At 43.4% G+C, this 17,347-nt stretch overlaps 1 protein-coding gene and 3 non-coding genes across 6 annotated transcripts; all 4 read right to left on the bottom strand.

The window, feature by feature from the left end:
- Positions 1 to 1,984: 1,984 nt before the first annotated feature.
- LOC118361371 (nascent polypeptide-associated complex subunit alpha) lies at positions 1,985 to 17,327 on the bottom strand. 3 transcript variants are annotated; one of them, XM_035741242.2, is made up of 9 exons: positions 17,189 to 17,327; positions 15,388 to 15,465; positions 10,484 to 11,206; positions 6,439 to 6,518; positions 3,778 to 3,855; positions 3,451 to 3,597; positions 3,097 to 3,225; positions 2,388 to 2,510; positions 1,985 to 2,100 (listed from the first exon to the last, which is right to left on the bottom strand). In XM_035741242.2, exons 2-9 carry the CDS (start codon positions 15,455 to 15,457, stop codon positions 2,086 to 2,088), a joined length of 1,365 nt encoding a protein of 454 aa, XP_035597135.1. In that variant the 5' UTR covers positions 15,458 to 15,465; positions 17,189 to 17,327; the 3' UTR covers positions 1,985 to 2,085. The 3 variants fall into 3 exon arrangements, with proteins under 3 accessions (XP_035597135.1, XP_035597134.1, XP_035597136.1); XM_035741241.2 differs by lacking the exon at positions 10,484 to 11,206 and adding an exon at positions 7,701 to 9,158; XM_035741243.2 differs by lacking the exon at positions 10,484 to 11,206.
- Positions 2,172 to 2,245, bottom strand: LOC118361816 (small nucleolar RNA SNORD59). The gene has a single exon (XR_004821079.1). It is a non-coding gene; the product is annotated as a small nucleolar RNA SNORD59 (small nucleolar RNA).
- LOC118361818 (small nucleolar RNA SNORD59) lies at positions 2,965 to 3,042 on the bottom strand. The gene has a single exon (XR_004821081.1). It is a non-coding gene; the product is annotated as a small nucleolar RNA SNORD59 (small nucleolar RNA).
- Positions 3,996 to 4,070, bottom strand: LOC118361817 (small nucleolar RNA SNORD59). Its single transcript, XR_004821080.1, has one exon. It is a non-coding gene; the product is annotated as a small nucleolar RNA SNORD59 (small nucleolar RNA).
- Positions 17,328 to 17,347: the final 20 nt, after the last annotated feature.

Genomic DNA, 17,347 nt, shown 5'->3' with positions numbered 1-17,347 from the left:
GGTCACTTTTGAATGCTGGCGGTGCTTTCACTCTAGTGGTAGCATGAGATGGAGTCTACAACCCACACAAGTGGCTCAGGTAGTGCAGCTCATCCAGGATGGAACATCAATGCGAGCTGTGGCAAGAAGGTTTGCTGTGTCTGTCAGCGTAGTGTCCAGAGCATGAAGGCGCTACCAGGAGACAGGCCAGTACACCAGGAGACCGTAGGAGGGCAACAACCCAGCAGCAGGACCACTACCTCCGCCTTTGTGCAAGGAGGAACACTGCCAGAGCCCTGCAAAATGACCTCCAGCAGGCCACAAAGGTGCATGTGTCTGCTCAAACGGTCAGAAACAGACTCCATGAGGGTGGTATGAGGGCCCGACGTCCACAGGTGGGGGTTGTGCTTACAGCCCAACACCGTGCAGGACGTTTGGCATTTGCCAGAGAACACCAATATTGGCAAATTCGCCACTGGCGCCCTGTGCTCTTCACAGATGAAAGCAGGTTCACACTGAGCACATGTGACAGTGGAGACACCGTGGAGAACGATCTGCTGCCTGCAACATCCTCCAGCATGACCTGTTTGGCGGTGGGTCAGTCATGGTGTGGGGTGGCATTTCTTTGGGGGTCCGCACAGCCCTCCATGTGCTCGCCAGGGGTAGCCTGACTGCCATTAGGTACCGAGATGAGATCCAATTGAGCACATCTGGGACATCATGTCTCGCGCCATCCACCAACGCCACGTTGCACCACAGACTGTCCAGGAGTTGGCAGATGCTTTAGGGCAGGCCTGGGAGATCCCTCAGGAGACCATCCGCCACCTCATCAGGAGCATGCCCAGGCGTTGTAGGGAGGTCATACAGGCACGTGGAGGCCACACACACACTACTGAGCCTCATTTGTTTTAAGGACATTACATCATGTTTGGATCAGCCTGTAGTGTGGTTTTCCACTTTCATTTTGAGTGTGACTCCAAATCCAGACCTCCAGGGGTTGATAAATTTGATTTCCATTGATAATTTGTGTGATTTTGTTGTCAGCACGTTCAACTATGTAAAGAAAAAAGTATTTAATAAGAATATTTAATTCAGATCTAAGATGTTATTTTAGTGTTCCCTTTATTTATTTTTTGAGCAGTGTATATTTAGAAAAATGCCAAACCCTAGATAGCAGCATACTTGACCCTAGATAGCAGCATACTTGACCCCAGGTAGCCTAGTGGTTAGAGCGTTGAGCCAGTAACCGAAAGGTTGCTAGCTCAAATCCCAGAGCTGACAAGGTAGAAATCTGTCACTCTGCCCCCGAACAAGGCAGTTAACCTACTGTTCCTAGGCCGTCATTATAAGAATGTTCATAACCGACCTGCCTAGTTTAATTTAAAAAATAAGTGGTTGACCTGGCCTGACCACATATCTACGGTTACTCTATTCCTAGCTTTTATCATTAGGGGGATGGGTTAACATACCTACTCTTCGAAACACTCTGGGTTGATGCCTGGTATATTATTATAAGCATCAATCAGGTATTTCTAGGATATCAAATTAATTGCATACTAATGAAATGGTTTGGTGCCCAAAATATCAGACACTACTCTTTGTATTCCCATTTACCAACCTTCCGAGTGCATGCCACAGCTTCCTTGATCCATCAGTAACTCAAGAGGGGCAGTTTTCACTTGACGTCTTCTGATGAGTCATAGTAACAGTAGATAGATTTCCAGCACCAGCTCATGAAAACTCCACCCTTCCGACATAAATCCACCCTTCCGACTTAAATCTGTGGTGCACTCCTCTGTGTAGAATGTATATTGAACTGCCGAAATGATAAGATATCCAGTCCTACAATATTATTTAAGACAAGGGACTTCTGAAAGTTCAGTAAAAGGACTCAACTGTATTCAATGTCCCTGTTCAGACAAATCCCTTGGAGACAAGTGTTCCTTGGAGACGACGTGTCAGATGCATAATTTCACAAAATGAAAGACAACAGTGGGAAACCGCATCGATTTACCAAGCCACATCTTTATTTCTATCTTGGGTATAAATTGTACCAACGATAGATTAAAATCAGCAACCTTTCAGAACCCCGTCGACTCCAGCAGCCTACATCGTCAACTCCTGTGAATATAAGAACACAATGTGTTGATGCATGTACAAACTAAGCCCCATCATAGTTAACACTGCTTTGCTCTTCTCAGGACAGAAAGGTTGGCTTCAGTAGACTCAGAAGAACGAAAGTCACTGTATCAATCATCAATGAAGAGAAATTCTCCTGCTGGTAGATCCCATGGTAACTTGGACACAGGTCACAATTCAAATCTACAAATATTTGGAGTGAAGGGAACCCTGTGCCAGATATTATTTCATCTGGCGACAAGGGGAATTGTGTGGTAAAAATTACTTACCATAATTGCGTTGACAATGTCGTTGTTGTTGTTTTTCAGGGCGCGTACAGCCTTCGCTCGCGACACGTTGGCTTGTGACATCACAAGTTCAATGTCCTTCACCTCGACCCCGGTCTCGTCAACCTATGTATTGAGACAAAACGTTATATATATATATATATATATATATACACACACACACACACACATTTGACAGTCAACTCGCACTGCAATTAACTATCATCTCCAGGGGAATTGGGCTTTTGGATTGGGCCCATAAATTACCCCATTAAGCATGGGAGACTACTACAATCAAACTACATGGAAATTATGTTTACCTTTATTTAACTAGGCAAGTCAGTTAAGAACAAATTCTTATTTTCAATGACTGCCTAGGAACAGTGGGTTAACTGCCTTGTTCAGAGGCAGAACGACAGATTTTTACCTTGTCAGCTCGGGGATTCGAACTTGCAACCTTTCGGTTACTTGTCCAATGCTCTAACCACGAGGCTCAGAGCTATACAATCGAATGTACAACAAAACATACGGTGCCCGATTTTTGATAATGTACAAACTAAACCCTATCATAGTTAAGTGCTCTTCTCAGGACAGAGGGGTTGGCTTCAGTAGACTCAGAAGAACGAAAGTCACTGTATCAATCAATCATCACTGAAGAGAAATTAACTCCTGCCTATTACATAGTAACTTTTTCACCCCTCAGTGCCCTCACCTCTTCCTCTTCGCTCTCCTCCTGTACGGTGGGCGTCTGTGTGTTCTCCTGGATGTTCGACACAGCTTCTCCCTGTACCTTGAACTTCTCTGCCGCTGCCAACTGGGCTTGCTGTGAGAGATCCTCGATCTGAGACACAAAGGGAGAGAAACGGGCAGAGATATCAGTGCCGTATCCTTTAGCAAGAACACCAACACCTTGGTTGAAGGATATTACACTGCATATTTGACTGATAACCAGAATCGCATACTATCGTGAAAGAACAGTCTAAACTAGATGGAACAATGCCAATAGCATTTCAGATTTAAAAGGGGACCAGAAAATACAATTATAACAGTATCCTGGATCTCTTACCTTAGCCTCACCAAAGACAATGTAAGTGTCTGATGCAGGGCTCTTGTAGACATCTGGTTTGGTGATGACGAATAGGATGTTCTTAGACTTGCGAATGGTAACCCTGGTGACCCCCGTCACCTGCCTGAGGCCCAGCTTTGACATTGCCTGAAGAAAAGCAAATCATGGGTTATATTTTGACTGGAACCGTACTCCTCAACTATCCATTGTTTATACGGATAGTTAAAGGTGGCATAGTCATTTGCATTTTTCAACGTAAACTTTAAAGATAGGAATGTCTAATGAAAATATGATAGAGTCCAGATAGTTTTTTAAAAAGCTAGTTACCTTTCGTGCCTTCTTTTCACTACGGCTCTGTTTGGCTTTGCTAACGGGTTCCTCATCTATTTCTGCAGCAGCTGCAAGCTGCGGGGGGAAAAATACATGTATCCTCCTTTAATGGCAGTCAAGGTTTCAGAGTGCGAGCAAAAAAACTCTACCCATATGTAAGAATATGGCATGAATGGTGAAAACAAAACAAATGAAAGTATCCCTTTGGCCGTTGCTCTTCTCAGGACAGAGGGGTTGGCTTCAGTAGACTCAGAAGAACGAAAGTCACTGTTATCAATCATCACTGAAGAGTCAAGGATCTATTCTTAAACAGATAGTCAGGGGTTCTAATCATGTTGTGAGTGCAGTTCAAGTGTTTACTCAGTCCCTCCAGGATGTCGCTGGGATTTCTTTGTGATATTTGCATTGTCCACTGTGGCGAAAATGAGCTGACGAGGGAAAAGTATTGTTGACGTCTGGTTTCATTTGTTGGAATGTGCTAAACTTTGATAATTGACGTCGTAAATAAAAGATAGGAAATTAAAGAGACTGGGTTAGAAGTTAATGGTTCTCAGAAGAAAGGCTTTGGAATGTGTATTAGATGAAAGAGGGGTTGAGGTCAGGTGGTGAGGACACATTCTCTTAGGAGAGTAGTAAATGTTTGGAACCCTCTTTATTAGCATCCTGTAGAGCCTTAAAATGAAGGATTGGCGAGAAAGGAGAGTGTTTTAAGTAGGATGCATATAAACTGTGAAGCCAAATCTTTTGCTGTCTGTTTTCAGCTGTACAGAACCTTTGGGGAATGATTAAACTTGGTTAAAGCTTCTCTAGTGTCCGTGAGTTATTTACTCTGAAAAATAAGAATTTAACAGATTGAACCATATGTGGTAAACGTGCAATGATTAGGGATGGCCTATATAAAAAATAAAATAAATACAATTTTACAAAATCGGTAAGCATATCGGAAACAGCCAATATTAGCTAAAAATGGCAACATCGGCCCGATGTCTAGTTCAACGCCGATGTGCAAAACCGATGTCAAAGCTGACGTGGACACCTATATTACGTAGGTAGCATACATGACGTGATGACGCCACAAACAAATACAGAGCTACGTGTACAACACAGCATTCCTAACCTGGCCCACAACGTCTGCTGGGTGGATCTATTTTGACATTTCAAAGGAAGATAACAGAAAAGCCATATGCAACGTTTGTGCCGCTATTATTTCCAGAGGGGAGAAAGTGAAATCTTTGAATACCACAAACCTAATTACTCATTTGAACGTGCATCACCCCCAGACGTTCAGCGGCTACCTAGAATAAAAGCAGGGGGAAAAAAGAAGCTTCCAACAACTAAACAAGTTCAAGTCAAACAGTCATTTGAAAGAGTAAGAACATTAAAGTTAGACAAGTCAAAAAGGCAAAATCCATAAACGCCAAGATAATGAAATTCATTACCCATAACAACAATCAACCGTTCTCTGTTGCGGATGATGTTGGCTTTCGCCGACTGGTACACACTACCGGAGTTACACAGTATTGTTGAAAAGCACATCCATTAACTACTTGCTATGGGCGTCACTGCTATTAGCTCCACCACTGACATTTGGAGCAGCGATGTCAGCCCCATGAGCATGCTGAGTCTGACAGCACAGTGGGTGGACGAGGATTTCGTACTGAGGAAAGCCGTATTGCACGCTCAATAATGTGCTGGTTCTCATACCGCGGCTGCCATTTCAATGGCATTTGAGAACATGAAGACACTTCTAGCGCCATTCAAACAACTGACTGGAGATATAAGCTCATCAACTGCATCTGCAGCAGATGTGATACCCTCTGTCATGGCATTGAAACATCTTCTCAACAAAACAGCCAACAGACCGTGGGGTTAAAACTTGTAAAAGTACTAGAGGCTGTGAACAAGTGATTATCTCCACCAAGCTCGATTCTAGGTAACAAGGACCGCTACTTCGATGCAGACAAGAAACAGGGTTTACGTGAAATGTTAGACACAGCTGGACAAGATGGAAACAGACAGTGCTCACCGATGAAGAGAACCCACGATAAAAGAGGCTACGGACCAACTGAGCTGAAACTTCACTGCTTGACATGCATGATGAAATCCTCTGAGCACGAAACGACTGAACTAAACACACAGCAAGTGAAATAAATAGGTTTTGATTATGTTTTTTTTACTGGTAATGGGGACATACATAAATGCCAACAAAATAACGTATTGGTCAGTGTGTGTGTGTTTCAACTATTTAACTGTACTAGAACGCTTAAAATGCTGCTAAAATTTTAAATAATCAGTATCAGGTTTTTGGCAAGGAAAGTACCAGATATTGGTATTGCCCAAACATTTCATATCAGTGCATCCTTAGCAGTGATTGGTTGAAATTGCGAGTCCTTTTTTAATTGAAGTTTTATGCAATAATATTGCAACGATTTGACTCTTAATGCAGAAATATTGTGGCAATTGGTCAAATTTGAAAGCCCTCACAATATGCTTTGGGAAGTTGTTGATTTTGCTAAATAAAATTGTGATTGCAGAATCCTGGAGGGACTGTTTCTGTATCAGTATATACAATATATAAGCAGTTAATCCAATCTGTGCCCTACCAGACCATTGATCAGGCAGTCTTACCTGGGCACTTGATCACTCAGGTGGTCTTACCTGTGCTTGCTGTGTCTGTGCGGAGTCCTGTTCCTCCAGATCTGGTACAGACTCATCGCTGTCCGATTCAGTGCCAGACCCTATAAGCACCCCACAGAGAAACAAGCATGAGTCACATTATACAGGCTGTCACAGGCAGATGCCTGAGCAGCAGATAACCAGTTCTCTTAAAGTAGCGCCTGTGTAAGACCGGAGAATTGTAATTGTATGGGTCATTTAACTGAGCAAAGTCGGTTTAAGGCACCGAGACCAATACAAATTGAGATTTAAAATGAGCCCAACATTTGTTGGTGGTAAGTGAATTTAACCTAGTAATTTGAGGCACTGAAAGAATAATGGTTAAATGTGAATGAGGTAAAAAAAAACAATTCAAAAGTCAGTGTACAAACTAACAGACCTGCTTAGAAATAAAGGTTAAAATAATATTATGGTAAAATGTTGCCCTAGTCATACAGATTTATGATGGCTCTCCGAACTTGTGACATGACCCCCCCAAGGATATTTTATAGAGTTCCATACTATGGCTCAATTAACTATCATTGTGGGGAAAATCAGCCACCAAACAGTGTCTAAAAATAGTAGGGAATTTGAGAACATTTACATGATTTGAACTTTTAACATGCATCTTGATGGGAGGCAAAACATGCCAACTGGATCCTTCGGTTGGTTTGAAAGAACACAGTTCAAGGGGAAATCAGCAGTTGCTACATCAATTTGACTTATAAATGCTTCATGAGCTTAGTTCAACTGTCGTACCCCTTCGGAACCCAAATTAAGCTTGTTTTACTCCAATATTTGTAAACAAGAAAATGTACATAACCATGTTGAGGCCAAATAGTGTTTAAAACTAAATTTGATATCATGGACTGTCAAATCCATAGCACAGTCTATTAATTTGAGAGTGATTACATTTCTCCTGCCCCACCCCTCAGCTTTTACCAAACCAGGGGTGGGGAGGCCACTGTTGATTGCCGCTTAAATTATAATCCAAAAGAACAAAAATGGCACTAAAGTGGGAGCACTGATTTCACCAATCAACAGCTCCAATTACATGTAATCTTTGAAACAGGCCAGTTGAGGTTACATTTGAAGCCAATCTAATACACCGACTACTACAATCTCTACTTTTTTCAACTCAAACCTGAAGAAAAAGGGAAGAGACACTTGAGCAAGCCAGTGAATGGGCCACAGAACTCAACATCGGCAGGCAAACAGAGGGGGGGGGGACAGGAGACAGAGAGAGGAGGAAGAAGAAGAAATACCCTCATTCTTGGTCACAGGCTCCGGTTTGGTTGGGGTTTTAGCAGGGGTGGGGGCAGGTTTTGAAACTGGAGGTGGTGGTACAATGGCTACTTCAACAGGCTTAGGGGAAGCTACAACAGGATCAATTGGCGCAGGCTTGGGCAGAGCCGGTGCAGCTACAATGGGCTCAATTGGCGCAGGCTTGGGTGGAGCTGGTGCAGCTACAACAGGCTCAATTGGCGCAGGCTTGGGTGGAGCTGGTGCAGCTACAACAGGCTCAATTGGCGCAGGCTTGGGCGGAGCTGGTGCAGCTACAACAGGTTCAACTGGGAAAGGCTTGGGCGGAGCTGGTGCAGCTACAACGGGCTTATTTGGCGCAGGCTTGGGCGGAACAGCTACAACGGGCTTATTTGGCGCAGGCTTGGGTGGAGCTGGTGCAGCTATAACGGGCTCAACTGGGCAAGGCTTGGGCGGAGCCAATGCAGCTACAACGGGCTTTTTTGGCGCAGGCTTAGGTGGAGCTGGTGCAGCTACAATGGGCCCAACTGGGCAAGGCTTGGGCGGAGCCGGTGCAGCTACAACGGGCTTAATTGGTGCAGGCTTAGGCAGCGCTGGTGCAGCTACAACGGGCTTAATTGGCACAGGCTTGGGCGGAGCTGGTGCAGCTACAACAGGCTCAACTGGAGCTGGTTTAGGGGGAGCTGGAGAAGCAACTAGGGCAGGCTTAGGAGCCTCTACTACTGTAGGGGGTGAGTAGACTGGCATCTTTACTGGCTCCTCTGGTGGAATGAGAGGTGGAAGGTCATCATCCTCCAGAGCAGGCTCAGCTGGTGCAGGGGTTGCCTTGACCTCTTTCACCTCAGCTTTGGGCACAGGCTTAGGCTTGGCCTTAGGCTTGGCCTTAGGCATTTCAGGGGCAGCTTTAAGTGGGCTAGAGGCAACAGCATCAGCAAATGACATAGGGGCTGATGCTGCAGGCTTTGAGGTCACTTTGAAGGCCACAGGGGAAGCCTCAGGCTTGGGAGAGACAGGTGAGGCAGGTGCAGGATCTGCAGCAACAGGTGCTGGCATGGCCACTACTGGTGCAGGAGCAGCTTTAAGCTCAATAGGAACAGGTTTGGCCTCTGTGGGTGCAGGAGCTTTGGCTGCGGCTGGCAGGTCAACAGCAGGCTTGAAAGCCTCTCCTTTCTTAGCCTTTCCTTGTTTGCCAGCCTTTACAACCTTTGGGACAGCACGGTTGCCCTGGCTGGGAGCTCCAGATGCCCCAGGTGAGGTCGCTAAGGGGGAACGGGGTGTTGAGGTTTGCTTTGGGGAGGTAGGAGAAGAGGAGGAGGCAGATATCGAGGTCTTTTTTCTTCTGCCAGGGACAGCCTTTGGGGTCGAGCCACCCTTGGCCTCTTTGCCTTTGGGCTTGGCAGGGCCAGAAGCAGCCTGGGGTTCCTGGGAGGTAGCCACACTTGCAGGGGCAGAGGGTGCGGCTGAATGAAACAAATAGGTTTGTTAAAAATTTGGAAGGAAGTCAAAGCCTGAACCATGCGGGTTAAAAGATCAGAACACACAAGACAATGTTACCTCAGAACTCCAGGGTTAGGAAAATGAACACCACACCAACCAGCAAACTCAATGCACACTACAATTCAAGTATTCAGGCAAAACCACAACTGACAACCTAAAGTTAAAACACCAACATCTACTTGGTCCAAGCACAGACCCACACACAAAACATTTTCTACAGCGTTAGTCCAATTTCATAACCAGAGAGCAAAAGTGAGGACCCACTCAGTGCAGAGGAAAGTGTGGCACTATTTACACTAAAATACATTTCTGACAGTGGTATGACAGGTCAAATTCTAAGGAGCTGTAGCAGGTATAAACAATGCTATGCATTGTTTGACCTAAGCCCCCTAATGGGTTCACACTTAAAGGCAAATTCAGCCCACTAACAACCATAACCTGAAATTGTTCAATCGACTGAATGAGATTGTAATTCGTGACTTTTGTTTCTTTGCAGTGATGAGGTGCAATGTTGTTCATTTTGGAGGTAAAAATATAAATTGTGGTTTACGACCAAGTTTAAAAAGTCGGGCTATAGTATAGACAAATAAATGCAATTGTTATTTAATAGAAACATGACCAATTTCATATGTTAAATTAAAAAAACAACCCACAATGGATTAAATGTGGCTAGTGAGTAGTAAAAAGGTGTACCGCAATGACCAAAAAGCCATAACTGGAACTATTACCACTCCCTAACCACCCCCATTGGCTACAAAAACCAGTGTTAAAAACAGATACTGCAGTTAGAGCACATTAACACAGTTGGCTAGGTGGCATTATTCCGGATAAACACCAATAAGCCCAGAGAAAGTTAGAGAGACTGAAATAGTACAGTCAAAGGACAGTCCACATCTGATGACAAAAGACGAAGAAGTTGCTAGAAGTCAGTTCTTTACATTAAGTGCCTAAATGGACTGGCCTGTTTCAAGGTGAAACGCTGGGTTTAAACAGTGATGCGAGAGAAAATTGAGAGCCAATGGATACTCATGAGATAATAACAAGCCCTAAAAAAGAAAATGTAATATTGAAAATCCCTTCATTTCTCTAAACATAAGCCCTTTTCATCAAGCATAATAACATTTTACTATTTTTTGGGGACAAAACATAACATTTGAAAGGGCAAATATAGGCCCGGCATTGGCGCAGAAGTTTGCAAGTATAAAAAAAAAAAGAGACGAAATGTCTGAAAAGGGGGAGCTGCTGTAAGAGGGGAAAAGCAACCAACTTTGCACACAAAATGACCCACCTGACAGGAGACAGGTGGAGACGGTCGGGCCTGCACGATTTGACATCACCTTCGTCTGGACGGCCTCAGAGAAGGCCGCAATTGGTTCTTTCTCAACAGAGGTTTCGTTTAGCGTGTCAATGGTCATATCAGCAGGCAGTGCTTCAGGTTCTGGGGCCCCAGTGTCCGAGCTGGCCACTTCAGTGCATAGTACGGCATCATCAAGAGCTGGATCCAGACTCACAGTCCTCAACTCTTCAGTGATCATCTCGACTGCAGGCTCGGGGGTGACTTCTGGAGTTACACGTGCCATCCCATCAATAGTGTCTGCGATTGGCTCTTTAGCAGCAGGTGCTGGTTCTTGGGCCGGAGTCTCTTCAGCCACTGCCACGGGTTCTGCAGCCACTACCGCGGGTTCTGCAGCCACTGCCGCGGGTTCTGCACCCGCGGTAGCCTCTATAACCTCAGCTGAATCTTGAATGATGACCTCTTCTGGTGCTTGGGTGACCTGTTGTTCAGCAGTTTCTTTACGTTCTTCAACAATGGTTGCTTCAACTTCAGGTGTTGCTTCTACACCATTAAGTTGTCCACTAGATGCCTCTCCTAAAGCCATTTCTGACACCGGTTGGGATTCGATCTCTGGAAGAACAGTGGCGGATCCTAGAGGCACAGGACTCTCCAAAGCGGCTGCCTTGGTCACGTCAGACACAGCCATCTCAGGGGGAGCAGAGGAACTCAACACCCCTGGAGTTGATAGGAAGGAAAGGAGGAGCGGAAGGAGCGGCAGGGGGTAGTCACAGCAAGTGTGAGGAGCGGTTGATAAACTTACAATAACGTTTTTTTGAAGCATATGATCAAAATGATTTAACCCCTCGTTTAATAAAATCTAACTACAGTAACGGTATTCTCCTATACCAGGTACTTTTACCAACATGAGGAAGTTGGGGTACAAATGTTTTGATTATATGACACAAAATATTAATAGGAAACAATTGAATGAGGACATTTTTAGAATTGGGGTTGTGATCTAGATCTACACTATATATACAAAGGTATGTGGACACCCCTTCAAATGAGTGGATTCGGCTATTTCAGCCACACCCGTTGCTGACAAGGTGTATAAAAGCGAGCACACAGCCATACAATCTCAATACACAAAATTCTGCCCTGCTAGAGCGGCCTGGTCAACTGTAAGCTCTGTTATTGTGAAGTGGAAACGTCTAGGAGCAACAACGGCTCAGCCACAAAGTGGTACGCCAAAAAAGCTCACCTGTCCTCAGTTGCAACACTCACTACCGAGTTCCAAACTGTCTGTATGAAAGCAACATCAGCATAAGAACTGTTTGGCGGGAGCTTCATGAAATGGGTTTTCCTTGGCCGAGCAGCAGCACACAAGCCTAAGACCACCATGCAAAATACCAAGTGTCGACTGGAGTGGTGTTAAGCTTGCCGCCAATGTACTCTGGAGCAGTGGCTGTGTGTTCTCTGGAGTGATGAATCACGCTTCATCTGGCAGTCCGACGGACGAATCTGGGTTTGGCGGATGCCAGGTGAACGCTACGTGCCCCAATGCATAGTGCCAAAGGTAAAGTTTGGTGGAGGAGGAATAATGGTCTGGGCATTTATTTTAATGGTTTGGGCTAGGCCAGTGAATGGAAATCTTAATGCTACAGCATACCACGACATTCTAGACGATTCTGTGCTTCCAACTTTGTCGCAACAGTTTGGGAAAGGCCATTTCCTGTTTCAGCATGACAACGACCCCGTGCAAAAAGCGAGGTCCATACAGAAATAGTTGGTCGAGATCGGTGTGGAAGGACTTGACTGGCCTGCATTGAACACATTTGGGATGAATTGGAATGCCAACTGCGAGCCAGGCCTAATCGCCCAACATCAGTGCCTGACCTCACTAATGCTCTTGTGGCTGAATGGAAGCAAGTCCACGCAGCAATATTCCAACATCTAGTGGAAAGCCTTCCCAGAAGTGCAGGGACCAGCTCCATATTAATGCCCATGATTTTGGGACGAGATGTTCGACAATCAGGTGTCCACATACTTTTGGTCATGTAGTGTATCAATTCAGTTGAACCAAGGTGTTTGTGAGGTTGTTCAAGGATGCAGACATCAGCCTTCCATTTGCTAGAGGTGAACCAAGAATGGGTGAATGTTGTGTGTACCCACAAAACCAAACTTGAGCCCATGTCCCAGTTACCATGCAGTGCCTAAATGCACAAGATTGTGACTGGAAAAACCTTGAGACCGAAAGTGGGTAGAAACCCTTTGAAGAGCGAGCAGCATTCAATACATCTACAAATCGTAATGACACAATATTTCAGAGTGAAAAGAATCTTACCACAGAGAACCATGCACACTGAACCACTAGTGAAAATGGTTGAATTATAACATTTAGATTTAACAGGTTGCTATTCTGTTTGATGTGATGAGGCAATTTGATAACCTTACCTGAATTACAGTCAAATAACTAGAACTGAAATACAAAATGTAAACATTTTCTCATCCACTTCATGCAATTTAACCCAAATCCCCAAGTGGATTTGACACTTTTCTGGAACAACGCAGTCTTCCTTGCTGAACAAAAACAATTTACCGCTTTTCCAAGAGTCTAACTTTAATTCCGAAAGTCTTCTCCTGTGGCCATAGCTAACAGTTCCCATTTATCAGCAAACACCTATGGTGTTTCCACTAGCAACACTAGGTATTTACTTGCAAAACTACGTGGGCTCGCTCCATAAACCCTGTACTGTAGTTTCTCATCAACTTCATTAACAGGCACCTGTGGTACTGAACATCCAGAATCTTCTCCAATCAATATTAGTAGTCTTCACTTATTCAGCACCTTCTTCGGCTGCCATCATGATCAGTGGTCTTCAAAAGCAAATTTGTGGCCTTCACCAGCTCCAACTCATTGTCTCTTCAGGAAACATGGCGATTCATCTGCTTATAACCGTCATGGTTTTCAACACTTCACTCTTCCGGTTCAGGGCTTGGTAGTGTGGAAATCCATAAGTGTCACCAATTATCTCCACTTGCATATTGATGCATCTTTGTTATACTAATCAGAATTTTGTTTGCTGCAGCATGTAAATGAAATGAGAAAATGCTCTAAGAAAACTATCAATGTTTCTTAAATGACTTGAAAATAAAGCGCCATAAGATACTTCACAGAAGAAGCTTACCTTTGCCATCAAACATTAAGTCAAATCAATGCCATAAAAAGGCCCGCAATTGTGGGCATAACATTTAGCAACCATATCACTAACATGGTCAAAGAGAATGTAGGTGTGAATATATAAAACTAAAAGCTGGTCTAAAAACTAAATATATATTTCCAGAAGCATAAGGAATTCCTAATGCTCTATGATAAGTCAGTGACACTTTTTAATGCTGAGGTTGCTAATAAAATAGTATCACATATACTGAACAAAAATATAAAATGAAACGCATTAAAAAAAAATATATAAAATGAAACATGTAAAGTGCTGGTCTCACGTTTCATGAGCTGAAATAAAAGATCCCTGAAATGTTCCATGTGCACAAAAAGCTTATTCCTCTCAAATTGTGTTTACATCCCTGTTAGTGAGCATTTCTCCTTCGCCAAGATAATCCATCAACCTGAAAGGTGTGGAACATCAAGAAGCAGATTAAACAGCATGATCATTACATATGTGCACCTTGTGCTGGGGACAAAAAGCCACTAAAAATGTGCAGTTGAGACAACACAATGCCAGAGATCTCAAGTTCAGGGAGCGTGCATTTGGAATGCTGACTGCAGGAATGTCCTCCTGGGCTATTGCCAGAGAATTTAATGTTCATTTCTCTACCACCTCCAACGTCATTTAAGAGAATTTGGCAGTACATCCAACAAGTTTCACAACCGCAGGCCTTGTGTAACCACACCAGCCCAGGACCTCCACATCTGGCTTCTTCACCTGCGGAATTATCTGAAACCAGCCACCCGGACAGCTGATGAAACTGAGGACTATTTCTGTCTGTAATAAAGCCCTTTTGTTGGAAAAAAAAAAACTTGTGATTGGCTGGGCCCTGGCTCACCAGTGGGTGGGCTTATGCCCTCCCAGGCTCACCCATGCCAAGTAATGTGAAATCCATAGATTAGGGCCTATTGAATTGATTTCAACTGACTGAACTTTAACTCAGTAAAATGGTTCAAATTGTTGCATGTTGCGTTTATATTTTTGTTCAGTTATAATTAATGCGTGCAGGATGTTTCTTTAAAAAATGTCCATGCACATGCCACTACATCGATACCCGTGCATTAGAAAGTGTTTTACAACACAGTTGTCGGTACAGTAACATTCAACACATGCGGTTGTGAGTGAGTTTCAGTAAATAAGGGGTCCTGGATAACCCATTTGACCTGCAGTGAAATTCAAGACAACCACAATGTTTTAATCCATCTCAAATCCCCAAAAATTGTTACCACACCCTTTTTTCAACATTGAAGCAAAGTGAGTCAATGGACTGGCCAAACATAATCCTTGAGGGCTACTCACTTCAAAGTAAAAAAAGAAATGATCAGCCCACCCTTCCCCTTAAAAGAAACCTGACACCACATATTCCTATATATGAGAATATGTGTAAAGCTGTACTTGACGCAGAGAAAACGGTTCCAAGTGAGCGTCCCCAACAGTGTGTCATTCTACCAGCAGTGTCACCTGCTTGATTATCTAAGTGTCAACTGATGGGTGCTACACTTCCTGAAGGAGTTCAATGAATATAGAGCTCTCAAATAACAGCCACCACTCCACTGGGGAAATATGACTTCAGTCACTATATCCAACAAGCACTGTAGAATTAGCTACTGCAGTGTTTGAGTTCCAGGACCCCATTAGCCTTGCAGTTTAGTATCTTAGCATGCAGGTGTGATGTAATAATGCTATACAAACCAGTCTCAACTTGTGGCTGCTGCATCTCCTGCTCAGTGACCGGGACAGTCTCTGTGGCTTCACCAGGCATGCTTGTGTCTGAAATGAGAAATCAAGGAATGACTCACCAGGAATAACTGACATGGCATGAATAAAACACAGACTAACTTACTCGATACTTTTACACGTCTCCCATTGACTAGGTAAATCCATAGAAACAGATTTTAAAAAATGTAGTAGTAGGAATTGGATTCAATGAGTACATTAACCAGCACAGTAGTAATTCGATAAAACTGATTATGGCAGTAGGCAGATTATGCAATCATGTAAACATCTTACTCTGCTCATCTTAAAATCGGCATTAGGTCAAAATCAAAGTAAGCATACACCAATTAATGCACCTGGTTTTCTGTGCAATCTTTCTAATTATTTGCACATGTAAACACCTTAGTTGGCATTCCCAGTGCTGTATTTGATTGGTGTATGTGTTAACACCAGCTGAGCTAGCCTCCCTCTTCAGTGCTGAGTGAAGTGCGTTCAGAACAACTGAATGAATGCATAGAAGTAGTTCAAACTTTATATGTCAGGTCTCAAAATCAAATATGCTTCCAAAAAATAATATCACGCTTGCTGTGGCAGAACGTTTATTTTGATTGGGGATTCTCTGCATTTATCAGAATGCCATCAGGTAGCCCGATTTCAGATGTGTTTATGTAACACATTAAGGGAATCCTTCTTCTTGCAAAGCATGTAAACGTTTTAATCGAACTATTATATTAATCTATCCACACTAATCGCACTATTGTGTGCATGTAATCGTACACAATGTCTCAGTGAAATCACCTGCACACTTCCGAGTCCTCTCCTCACCTCCTTAAACACCATTGAAGGAAGTCAGATGGTATAGGGACCTCTGACTCTCTCATCCAATTGGTTTTGAGAAAGAGGACGCGAAAAGTATGAAATTGAGGTTCTCCCACTGTGTTCAAATCCAAATAATTCCCAGCTAAATACTAAGTCAAATATAATTTTATTGCGGATGTAACGAAATTCTAGGACGGCAGATTATACTCAATGTGACCGACTCATACTGTCAAACATTGGTTAGGTACTTACTGACAGTGAGGGTAACTGGATAAATTAGTGGTTAGCCAACAAGTCATTTTAATTTCGAACTCAAGCGTTAACTGTGTGTTTCACGTGTTGCTAATGTAATGATACATTCCCTAGTTAGCAAGCTAACTCGCCACTTTAAATGGATTAACGTTACCTAGATAGTTAATACTGGCAAGCTGCAAACCAGCAGACAAAATAGACACTGGACTAAAACGCGTTTTAATATAACGTCACAGCAATAACAATCATAGCTACCAACTTGTATAGTCAAAGAAAACAGTAAAATATTAGGGAGATGGTTAGCTAACGGTACTCTCACTTTCGAACAAGCTTCGCTTGAATCTTGCTAGCTGGATGTGCGCTGTCAAAGATATGTTCATAGGTTGGGTCACTGACAACTTCCCCTGAACACTACACAAGTTGCCCCATCCGTAAAACTTCTAATTCGTCCTGTGTTCTCAACTGTCGTGTCACATGAAACCAAGCCTATACCCGTTAGCAAATGTGGGCAAAGTCGTGTTCCCCCATTTTGTACCAGAGATCGATAACATAAACAGTGAATATTTCTGTGTACAGATAATGATATGGATAAATATCCACATAAGGGGTATGCCACGCTTCTCATGTACTTTCAGAGCCATGTTTTAAATCATTTAAACTGCGATAAATGGTGAGATGAAGCTAGATTCGCGGCAGACACACTCACCGAGCTAGGATTCTATATCCAAGATGGTTGTGAGAGAGAATTCCTGACCTCGGCCTCCCGATATCACATTTTGCACTAACTTCTTCCGGGTCGTTTTACAAAAAAAAAAAAAAAAAAAAAAATACATCTCTGGTGTATCCTTGCATTATTTTCTTGTTA

The sequence above is a fragment of the Oncorhynchus keta genome, chromosome 28 (genome assembly GCF_023373465.1).
Source record: "Oncorhynchus keta strain PuntledgeMale-10-30-2019 chromosome 28, Oket_V2, whole genome shotgun sequence".
Taxonomy (NCBI): Eukaryota; Metazoa; Chordata; class Actinopteri; order Salmoniformes; family Salmonidae; genus Oncorhynchus; species Oncorhynchus keta.
Note: the sequence above shows the minus strand (reverse complement) of the source record. Positions and strands in the feature narration are given on the sequence as shown.